Genomic DNA, 11,783 nt, shown 5'->3' with positions numbered 1-11,783 from the left:
ATGGTGGTGAGAAGCGTTTTCCATCTCCATAACTAATCTATTGAATCAATCAAAAGAACATAAGTTTCAATGATCAATCCAAATAACTGAAGTGGATCCAACTCTTCAACTAGACCTTTCTCATTATTGATTTCCCTTTTATTTTATTATTCGCTTATTTAATTGCTTTAAGTAGTTGCTTAATCAAATCAATCTCAAACCCCCCCATTTTACTTTTATTGCACTTTATTTTTATTTTGGTTTCAGTTACTTGCTTTCAGTTTCTCGTTCAGTCAATTCTCTTGTTCTTGTTAAGAATAATATATAAGTTTTCAATTCTCTGTGGATTCGATCCTTTACCACTATCTGCAGTAGTAATATTGTTGATAACCGGAAATGTTATTTTTGACCGGCTTCGACAACCTCGAGTCACCACCTATGGCAGCGTACGACAGAACGAGAAATCCCAGGGAGCACGTCCTTAACTATAAAACTTTCATGGAGCTGCAGACCTTGTCGGATGCCTTGATGTGCAAGGTATTCCCCACGACGCTCACAGGACCAGCACGGGCGTGGTTCAATATTTTGGAAGCTGGAAGTATCAGAAGCTTCGAGGACTTGGCCAATGTATTCATTAGTCGGTTCATAGCAGGAGTGCCGGCAAACAGAAAATCCAGTTACTTGGAAACAATCAGGCAAAGGAGGAACGAATCATTGAGGGAGTATGTAGCCCGTTTCAATATGGAGGCCCTGCAGATCCCCGAGCTAGATGAAGGCAGAGCAGTGGAAGCCATACAGAAAGGGACAACCTCCCCCGAGTTCTTCGACTCGTTGAGTAGAAAGCCCCCTACCTCGTTGGCAGAACTGATGAAGAGGGCAGAGAAATACATAAGGCAGGATGATGCCTTGATGACGAGCATATTCGCCAAGGAGGCAGCAAACAAGGGAAAAGCCCCAGAAGAAAGGAGTCCGGAAAGACATGAGAAGAGGCAAAACAAAAAGCCTGAGACATACAGACAGCCCTGGGACCGGAGGGACCAAAGACCATTTCCTCCGCGAGTTCCAGAGATCCTGACCCCTCTCAATGCCTCCCGTGCCGAAGTGCTCATGGCAGTCCAAAACAAGGAGTTGTTCCAATGGCCGAAGCCCATGAAGGCTAAAGCAAGCCAGAGATATCCTGACAAATACTGCCAGTACCATCGTACACACGGCCATGACACCAATAATTATTACCAGCTGATCAGCGAAATTGAAAGGCTGATTAAAAGGGGACACCTCAGGAACTTTGTGAGAAAACTCGAAGGAGAAAGGCCTCAGCAGAATCCTACAACAGAAAGACCTCGGAGGACGGGAGTAGGACCGGTGAATGACGGCTCCAGTGGAACCATTAATATGATCGTCGGGGGAACTGGAGGTCGGATGAGCAGGAAAGGAAGAAAAAGGGGCCGAGATGGGGAGGGTAGCAGTACTGAAGTCATGCAAGTAGCAGAACATTCCCCAACGGTCATCTCTTTCTCCCCAGAAGATGCCCATGGCATTCAAATGCCTCACGATGACACCTTCGTTATCGAAGCCATCATTCACAACTACCAAGTCAAGAAGATCCTGGTTGACGACAGAAGCAAGGTGAACTTATTGCCATACAGGGTCTTCCAACAAATGAGAATCCCTAAAGAGCAGTTAGTTCGAGATCAGGCCCCGGTGATGGGAATCGGAGGAGTCCCGGTACCTGTGGAAGGAAAGGTGAAATTGGCACTGACCCTCGGAGAAGCACCCTTGGCTCGAACTCACTACGCAGTATTCTTGGTGGTAAAGCTTCCCTTGAACTACAACGCCATACTGGGAAGGCCGGTGCTGTATGATTTTGAGGTAGTGACCAGCATCAGATACCTGGCTATGAAGTTCCCAACCGAAGCAGGAGTGGAAGTAGTCAGAGGGTGTCAGGAAGAGGCGAGAGCAATATACCTGGCCACAGTGTCGGAACCGAGCTCAGCAGGGGAAAATTTTGACTCAGAAGTTCTAAAGGCCCGAGATGAGAAGAAAGAAGCCAGAACGGAACCAGTCGAAGAACTGGAAACCTTCCCCTATCAGAAACAGAAGCAGACAAGCTTTTCAGCCTCAATGCTGGCTTAACTGAAGAGTAGAAAATCGAAGTAATGGCCCTGATCCGAGGTCACGCCTCAAGCTTTGCCTGGAAGCCTTTAGACATGCCTGGGATAGACCCTGAGGTGATGACCCACAAGCTGAACGTCCTCCCCGAAGCTAAGCCGATAAAGCAGAAGAAGAGGGTAGTAGGAAGAGAGAAGCATCAGGCCACCAGGGAGGAAGTATGAAAGCTGGAGGAAGCAGGGTTTATTAGGGAAGTCATATACCTACAATGGCTAGCAAATCCTGTATTAGTGAAAAAAGCCAATGGCAAAAATAGGATGTGCATAGACTTTACCGACCTGAATCAGGCATGCCCCAAAGATTGTTACCCCCTCCTTGATATTAATAAAATGGTCGATTCTATGGCCGGTTTTGATTGTATGTCATCTCTGGATGCGATGTCTGGCTACCATCAAATCCCTATGGACAAGTCAGACGAATAAAAGACCTCGTTCATAATAGAAGACGAGACTTACTATTACAAGGCCATGCCTTTTGGGCTGAAGAACGCAGGGGCAACATACCAGAGATTGATGAACAAGATTTTCAAAGATCAGATTGGTAGGAATGTGGAAGCATACGTGGATGATATGGTGGTAAAAAGTCCAACTTTTCAGCAACACTTGATAGACCTGAGGGAAGTATTCGAGGTACTTGAGCGATACAAAATGAGGCTGAATCCAGCAAAATGCGCTTTCTTCATCAGGGGTGGAAAGTTCCTGGGTTACATGGTGAGTGGAAAGGGTATCGAGCCCAATCCCGAGAAGGTAGAGGCCATATTGAAAATGCATGAGCCTACTTGTGTGAGGGACGTCCAAAGACTTATTGGAAGGGTAGTAGCGCTTAATCGTTTCATGTCAAGGTCGGCAGAAAGGTGCCTACCTTTCATTAAGAAGTTGAGAAAAGTTCCGAATTTCGAATGGACCAAGGACTGTCAAGAAGTTTCCAAAGAGCTCAAGTGTTATCTTAGCTTGCCACATGTACTTAGTAGTCCGCTACAAGGGGAAGAGCTCTTGATCTACTTATCAGCCTCGGAATAAGCTGTCAGTGTTGTACTGGTAAGAGTGGAAGGAGGAGAGCAGAAGCCAGTATTCTATGTCAGCAAAGTGCTTAAAGATGCTGAGATAAGATATCTGAACATCAAAAAAATAGCATATGCTCTATTGCTAGTAGTCAAAAAGTTCAGGGTTTACCTAGAAAGCCACCAAGGAGTAGTAATGACAGACCAGCCGTTGAAGAAAATTCTCCACAGACCAGAAACTTCAGGTCGAATGCTTGCTTGGTCTATTGAGATTAGTCCCTACTGCTTAGAGTACCGACCTCGCACAACCATAAAATCTCAAGCTCTTACCGACTTCATAGCGGAGTGCTCCTTCAATGAAAAACAAGCAGAACCTGGTGAGACGTCCTCGGAAGCATCAGAAGGAGATGGTGAAAGCCAGTCCCCTCGAGAATTCAGCTGGAAGTTGTATGTGGACGGGGCATCCAGCACCGGAGGCAGCGGCGCAGAAATAATGCTGAAAGGACCTGAAGGGTTCAAAGTTTGCTATGCTCTACGTTTGGAGTTCAAGGCCTCCAACAATGTAGCAGAATATGAAGCCCTAATAAACCGGATGCTGATCACAATGGAAGTAGGGGCAACTAACCTCGAGATAAATAGCGACTCCCAGTTAGTGATCAGCCAAATAACAGGGGGCATATCAGGCAAGAGACCAGACCATGCAGAACTACTTGGCGAGGGTAAATGTAACGATCCAAAATTCGGACCGCTACCGGCGCTAGGATCCAGATCGGCTTAAGGCTGCCGGAACCCGTAGCAAGCCTAACATACATCCTGTATACCTGTTTAATCCCATACATGATCAACAATTACATAAAAATTTAAAACTTTCTCATTTATTCATTCAATCGTTCATTCATTCATTCCTTCACCAAGCTTAACCTGTGCATGCACAAATCATAACATCAAACCTCTCACTGGAGTCCTCATCAAATACTCCAATGGGGTATCATAATATACATTAAGCTTGGTTTACATAATCATCATTAAACATTTAAGATCATGTACTAAAAAGGGATTTACAACATACTATGGTCAAGCACAACTCTAAACTTCCATAAGCATCATTACATTACATTTCTATAACATACTCTTACATTACATCATATTCATGTCCACATTTAGCTATTACATAAAACATGACTCTACTCCTGCTGACCTCCTGGTCTACCCTATACCTGCAAATCTGGGGGTTAAGGGAGAGGGGTGAGCTATAAAGCCCAGTGAGCAGAATAAATAAACATTCAATTTAAATTTCATGCTTTCATGAAATGCAACACATCACAAACAAATCACATCAAGGATGGACTTGTCACCAATAGTCCTCTACATAGTCCAATCATGCCAGGGGCGTAGTGTAATACCCGCCTAGACTCCGGTATCGGAATTCCTACCGTCCGGTGGAATCTCGGATGTCGGAAGCCTCTAGTAGGGTAGAAACATGTTTTCATAAAATATTTTAATGTATTTCATGATTTTAAATGAAAAGGAAATAAGTTTTTGCATGAAAATAACCTTGGAGGAAAACCCAGGTTCGGCCGCCGAACCACAAGTTCGGCCGCCGAACATGGCATGCATGCGGAGGCACGTTCGGCCCCCGAACGTGCCCAGGCCAGCCACTATAAAAGGGTCCCTTAGCCGAAATGAGCGAGCTTTTCTCCCCATTTTCGGCCAAGGTGAGCTCTCCGCCATCCCTCACCAATCTTTGAGTTCTTCCTTCAAATCTTTCACGATTTTCACAAGTTTTCATCTTGTTTTGAAGATTTTCAAGTTTTGAGCAAGTTTTGAACTTGGAGACCCACGGAAGTTGAAAATCTCCCATCTCCAAGATTAGGTCGTCTCTCTCTCGATCTTCAAGAGGTAAGAGCCGATCTTAAGCTCATTGCATGTTTTAAGTAAGTTTTATGAAGATCTATGGGGTAGAATGAATGTTTAGCTTATGGTTAGGTTTATGAGTTTATGTTGTGTTTTTGAACAATGTGGATGCTTGATGTGTTGTAGATGGGGTTTAAGTAGTTTGAAGCCCCTAGGAGCTTGTATGCTTGTGTATTTGTGTGGTAGAATAGGTTTATGCATGATTGGAAAGTTTTGGAGGCAAATGTGCATAGAAGGGCTGAGTTTCTGCCACTATGGGAGAAACCAGGTTCGGCAGCCGAAGGAACTTTCGGCCGCCGAACATGCTTGCGGAGGTAGCCTTCGGCTGCCGAAGCTTGCCCCCGAAAGGAGACTTTCGTCTCTGTCTAGGAGTTTCGGCCGCCGAAAGTGTCGCCGAACATGCATGAGTTTCGCCTCTGTCTAGGAGTTTCGGCCGCCGAAGGTGCCGCCGAACCTGCCTGACTTTCGGCTCTGGAGGGACTTTCGGCCGACGAACCTGCCGCCGAAAGTGCCCTATCCAGCCTTCCTTTGCATGTTTTTGCATGGATGTTTTGAGGAGTTTTAGAGGGTTTTTGGGGGATGTTTTTAGAGTTATGTTCTAGTTGTTTGGTCCCTCATTTGAGTCCACCTGTGTAGGTTCGGACCCGAGGAACCGAGGACCTCAGCAGTGAGTCAGCTGCTTCAGTCAGTGTCAGAGCTAGCCAGAGGTGAGTAGAATAACTCCTTATGTTTCAAGTAAATAAATCAGTTTTGAGCATGTTCATGCATCACGGATGCCATGTGATATTTTAGGTTGTTTGCATTAGAAATCATGAATATGTTGCATTGCATAATATGTTGTTGATGTGGATGAATGTTGAATGATCCATTAGCTCTCATATGTTATGACATGATGAGATGATATGGAAGTCCAGGTGTGGCCTGCACTACGCCCCTGGCACTATGTAAGAGAAAGACCGGATGTGGCCTGCACTACGCCCCCGGCACCATTGGTTATGTATGTTACGTTATGTATAAGAGAAAGACCAGGTGTGGTCTGCACTATGCCCCTGGCATGATTGGAATATGTTGAGGGCAAAATGGTGACAAGTTCATCCTTGATATGATTAGTTATGATGTGATGCATTCCATGATAGCATGTGTTTTAAATGCTTTATGATTCTGCTCGCTGGACTCTTGTAGCTCACCCCTTTTCCCCTTAACCCCAGGTTTGCAGGTACAGGGTAGACCAGGAGGTCCGCAAGAGTAATGAAGTCATGTGTTTGTAATAGATAGCGTGTGGACATGATGAAATTGTAATGTAATGTCTTATATAGTCATGTTATGTAATAATGATATTAAGGATTAGAGATTGTGCTTGACTCTATGTGTAAGGTGTCCCTTTTAATACATGATCTTAGATGTTTATGTCAACCAACTCAACATATATTGTATCGCCCATTGGGGCATTGATGAGATCCCACAGAGGGGTCATGGATATAATTATGATTATGTTCAGTGCATGCACAGGTTGAGTTTGGTGTGTGAATAAAAGAAAAGTTTTAATTTTTATGTATATTCTTGATCAAGTATGGGATTAAGCAGGTTTACAGGTTTTATGTCAGGCTTGCTACAGGTCCCGGCGGCCTTAAGCCGACTGGATCCTAGCGCCGGTAGCGGTCCGATTTTTGGGTCGTTACAGAATGGTATCAGAGCCCTAGGTTTATATGGTCGGACCTAGAGTGTCGGGCTCATAGATGTTATAGAAGGTCAAGCACAATAGGAAAGATCATGTCCACTAGGATAGGATGTGGAGTCCTGTCTTGTATAATGATGTGAAATGCCATGATAATATGCATGTGTATTAATGTTATGATTGTTATGTGATGTATGTGATGCGGGTTCATGTGTTGACACATGAACCATTTGATGCTGATGTTTATGTGCTTTGTGTTGTTTTTCAGAAATCAGGATGAGAGGAACTCGTCGATCTGCACGATTGACTGGAGTGCCACCTGAGGATGAGGGCATGAGCGCCCGTCCTCCTACATTGCCAAGGGCAATATCTAGTAGGTCTAACAGAGAAAGAGCAGTAAGAGACCCTAGAAGGTCTCTGGATCTGGGTAGGAGCAGATCAGTGAGGGGAACAGTTCAGGGAGGAATGTCTGAGGACATGGGGGATGATATGGATGTAGAGCAGAGGAGGGATGGCAGTCTGGGAGTTAGCATGTCAGAAGAGGGAATGGGAGAGTCCCAAGGAGGCACTCAGGCCTCGGGATTTGTTTACCCACCCCACTACCCACACTTCTCACAAAATCCTGGGTATTCGATGGGAGGTACATCGGATTACCCTAGCTTTACCCCTTATCCCACACAGATGCCATACCCACCCTACTACCCACCATATTCATAATACCCAATGTATCCACCCTCACCTTACTATCCAAATCCAGCAAACCCTACCTCAGAAAATGTTGCACCTCCTCCACCATCAGCAGAACCCACAGTTCCAGCAACCCATATGCCTAAGCCTAGCTCATCTGGTGGGAGCAAGGTCAAGATGACTGACTACATGAAGCTGGGTGCTCCCCAGTTTGAAACCGGTGATGACCCGTTTCTGTACCTTGAGAGGGTCAAAACCATTACAGATGAGATAGGGGCGGATGACAGTAGAGCCATTCAGATGGCTGGGTTCACATTAAAATGCAAAAAGGCCCGTGAGTGGTTTAAGAACTATGTGAGCCCGAGGTTGGACAACCTATCATGGGAGGAGTTTGCAAATGAATTTGCAGGATGGGCTTTTCCTGACAATTCAAGAGAATTGAAGATGATTGAGTTTGAACAGTTAAGGCAGACAGAGGAAGTGAGTGTAGAGGAGTGCACCGACAGATTCTTGGAACTATTGCCGTTTGCAGGGCAAACTCTTGACACCGATCAGAAGAATTCAAGGAGGTATATCATGAAACTTCACTCCAGGTATTCCTCCTTGATCCAGTCCGCAGATAGGGAGAGCTTCCATGCCATAGTGGATATGGCTAGGAGGATGGAGGCCAGTGCTATCATCGAGGGGAAAGTCAAGCAGTCAGTGGCACAGCCTTCTGGTTCTAAGACCCCAGGCTCTTCTTCTCTGAGTGCAGCAGCTTCAGGTAGTAAAAAGTGGGACAGAGACCCTAGGAAGTCGAAGAAGAACAAGTTCTGGAACAAGGTTAAGTCTAGTCTGGGATTTGGAGGTGGCTCAAGCTCTGGTGCGGATAATGCAATTTGTGCAAGGTGTGGTAAGCCACACAGGGGAGTATGTCGGTTTGGGATGACAGCCTGTTACAGATGTGGTCAAGAAGGGCATATGTCTCAAGAATGTCCAAGAGCAGCCCCGATGGCACAGTCCCAGTAGACAGCTTCAGGTAGTGTAGCGCAGCCAGCAGCTCCAGCCACGACTCAGGCCAGTGGCAGAGGTAGAGCGAGAGGGGCAGCCTCTTCTTCAGCGGGTTTCAGAGGTGAAGGTCCATCAGTTCCAGCACGGATCTTCACAATGACACAGTAGGAGGCAGATGCATCTAACACCGTGGTAGCAGGTAACTTAGTCATTGGTTGTTCAGATGTGTATGCCTTGATGGACCATGGTGCATCTCATTCTTTTATCGCACCGAGAGCCATTGAGAGGTTGGGGTTGATGATCTCTGGGTTAGAGTGTCCTCTCTGGGTCAGTGGACCCAAGTGTGATCCGTCAGTGGCAGAGTCAGTCTGCCAGTGTAGTCCTGTGTTTGTTGAGGGAAGATGCTTGTCCGCCGACCTGGTGGTTCTAGATTTGACAGATTTTGACGTCATTCTAGGGATGGACTGGTTATCTACCCATGGAGCTACCTTGGACTGCAGGGACAAGGTAGTCAGGTTCAGAGGTCAGGATGGGTTAGAGGTAGTCTTCAGAGGAGACAGGAGGGGTACACCTAGAGGTCTGATATCAGCTCTTCAGGCTCGTAGGTTGCTTAGGAGGGGATGTCAGGGGTATTTGGCTCATGTGAGAGAGCTTAGCAGTCAGGTTAGAGAGCCCACCTCGGTGCCGGTGGTCAGAGAGTTTTTGGATGTGTTCCCAGACGAACTGCCAGGTTTACCACCTGCTAGGGAGATAGAGTTCGAGATAGAACTGATGCCTGGAACCCGACCGATCTCTATCCCTCCTTACAGGATGGCACCAGCAGAATTAAAAGAGTTGAAAGAACAGTTGCAAGAGCTGGTAGACAAGGGCTTCATCCGACCGAGTACCTCACCATGGGGTGCTCCAGTCTTGTTTGTCAGAAAGAAGGATGGATCCCTTAGACTTTGTATCGACTACAGGCAGTTGAACAAAGTCACTACTAAGAATAGGTACCCTTTGCCAAGGATCGATGATCTATTCGATCAGCTAGCAGGAGCGGGTTGTTTCTCCAAAATAGATCTGAGGTCCGGGTATCATCAGCTGAGGATCAGGGAGGAAGATGTGCCAAAGACAGCTTTCAGGACCAGATATGGGCATTTTGAGTTCCTTGTAATGCCGTTCGGGTTAACCAATGCCCCTGCAGCATTCATGGATCTCATGAACATAGTGTTTAACCAGTACCTGGATCACTTCATTATTGTCTTCATAGATGATATATTGGTGTATTCCAGGAATGCAGAGGAGCATGCCCATCATCTGAGGTTGGTTCTACAGACCTTGAGGGAGCATGGCTTGTATGCCAAGTTCTCCAAGTGTGAGTTCTGGCTGAGGAGCATTTCATTCTTGGGGCATGTTGTGACAGAAAATGGGATAGAGGTGGACCCCAAGAAGGTAGAAGCTGTGGCTAACTGGCCTAGACCCACTTCAGTGTCAGAGATCAGAAGTTTCTTGGGTTTGGCAGGTTACTACAGGAGGTTCGTTCAGGACTTCTCAAAAATTGCAGCTCCTCTGACCAGGTTAACCAGGAAGAATCAGAAGTTTGTGTGGACCGACCAGTGCGAAGAGAGTTTTGAAGAGCTTAAGAAGAGATTAACATCGGCACCAGTGTTAGCTTTGCCAGCTAGCAGTGAGGACTTCACAGTCTTCTGTGATGCATCCCGAGTGGGTTTGGGTTGTGTGCTGATGTAGAATGAAAGGGTGATTGCTTATGCTTCTAGGCAGCTAAAGAAGCATGAGCTGAATTACCCCACACATGACCTGGAAATGGCAGCAGTAATCTTTGCACTCAAGATGTGGAGGCACTACCTCTATGGGGTTAAATGTGAGATCTTTATAGATCATAAGAGCCTACAGTACATCCTGAGTCAAAGAGATCTGAACTTGAGACAGAGAAGGTGGGTAGAACTGCTGAGTGATTATGATTGCAAGATTCAGTATCATCCGGGTAAGGCGAATGTTGTGGCAGACGCCCTAAGCCGGAAGTCACTAGGCAGTTTATCCCACATATCGGCAGAGAGGAGGCCAGTAGTGAAGGAGTTTTACAAGCTCGTTGAGGAAGGTCTACAGTTGGAGTTGTCTGGTACAGGTGCTTTGGTAGCCCAGATAAGAGTGGCACTCGTGTTTCTGGAGCAGGTGGCTCAGAAACAACATGAGGACCCAGAGTTAGTGAAGATTGCCAGGACTGTTCAGTCAGGCAAAGATAGTGAGTTCAGATTCGACAGCAAAGGGATCCTCCGCTATAGGAGCAGACTATGTGTACCAGATGACATAGGGCTAAAAGGAGACATTATGAGAGAGGCTCATAATGCAGGATACAGCGTTCACCCCGGAGCCACCAAGATGTATCAAGATCTGAAGAAGGTTTATTGGTGGCCAGCTATGAAGAAAGAAGTGGCACAGTTTGTGTCAGCCTGCGAAGTGTGTCAGAGGGTGAAGCTGGAACATCAGAAGCCGGCTGGAATGCTTAACCCGCCACCTATTCCAGAGTGGAAATGGGAGAATATAGCTATGGACTTCGTAGTGGGGTTACCGGCGACGTCCAACAGATTGGACTCCATATGGGTGATTGTGGACAGACTCACCAAATCTGCTCACTTCATCCCTGTCAGGAGTGGCTATTCTGTGGAAAGTTGGCGCAGGTATATGTTGATGAGATCGTCAGGCTGCATGGGGTTCCTGTTTCAATAGTGTCGGATAGAGGGCCCCAGTTCACCTCCAAATTTTGGCGGAGTCTGCAGAATGCCATGGGTACCAGGTTGGATTTTAGCACTGCTTTCCATCCACAGACAGACGGACAATCAGAAAGGACCATCCAGACCATAGAGGATATGCTTAGAATGTGTGTGCTGGACTTTGGCGGTTCTTGGAGGCAGCATCTAGCCTTGGTAGAGTTTGCCTACAATAACAGCCATCATGCTAGCATCGGGATGGCTCCATATGAAGCTTTGTATGGGAGGAAGTGCAGATCACCTGTTTGCTGGGAAGAGGTTGGAGAAAAGGCCTTGGCAGGGCCTGAGCTAGTAGAGATTACCAGCAGGGTGGTACCCATAATCAGAGAAAGGATCAAGACTGCTGCAAGCAGACAGAAGAGTTATGCAGACATCCGCAGATGACAAGTAGAGTTTCAGGAGGGGGATCTGGTATTGCTCAAGGTGTCTCCTATGAAAGGAGAGGTTCGTTTTGGGAAGAAAGGTAAACTAGCCCCACGATACATCGGACCCTTTGAAATCTTGCAGAAGATTGGGAATGTGTCGTACAAGCTAGATTTGCCTGCTTCAATGGAAAGAATCCATCCGGTTTTCCATGTTTCCATGTTAAGGAAGTTCGTGT

At 46.4% G+C, this 11,783-nt stretch overlaps 1 protein-coding gene across 1 annotated transcript; it reads left to right on the top strand.

The window, feature by feature from the left end:
• The first annotated feature begins 507 nt into the window (after window positions 1-507).
• Window positions 508-2,112, top strand: LOC110629255. The gene has a single exon (XM_021776167.2). It carries the CDS (start codon window positions 508-510, stop codon window positions 2,110-2,112), a length of 1,605 nt encoding a protein of 534 aa, XP_021631859.2.
• Window positions 2,113-11,783: the final 9,671 nt, after the last annotated feature.

This window comes from Manihot esculenta, chromosome 13 (assembly GCF_001659605.2).
Source record: "Manihot esculenta cultivar AM560-2 chromosome 13, M.esculenta_v8, whole genome shotgun sequence".
Lineage (NCBI taxonomy): Eukaryota > Viridiplantae > Streptophyta > Magnoliopsida > Malpighiales > Euphorbiaceae > Manihot > Manihot esculenta.
The sequence above is the reverse complement of the archived record's forward strand: the minus strand, read 5'-3'. Positions and strand labels throughout refer to the sequence as shown.

Bases quoted from the DNA above. Each gene is read 5' to 3' on its own strand.
- LOC110629255 (XM_021776167.2), top strand. From the start codon at position 508: ATGTGCAAGGTATTCCCCACGACGCTCACAGGACCAGCACGGGCGTGG.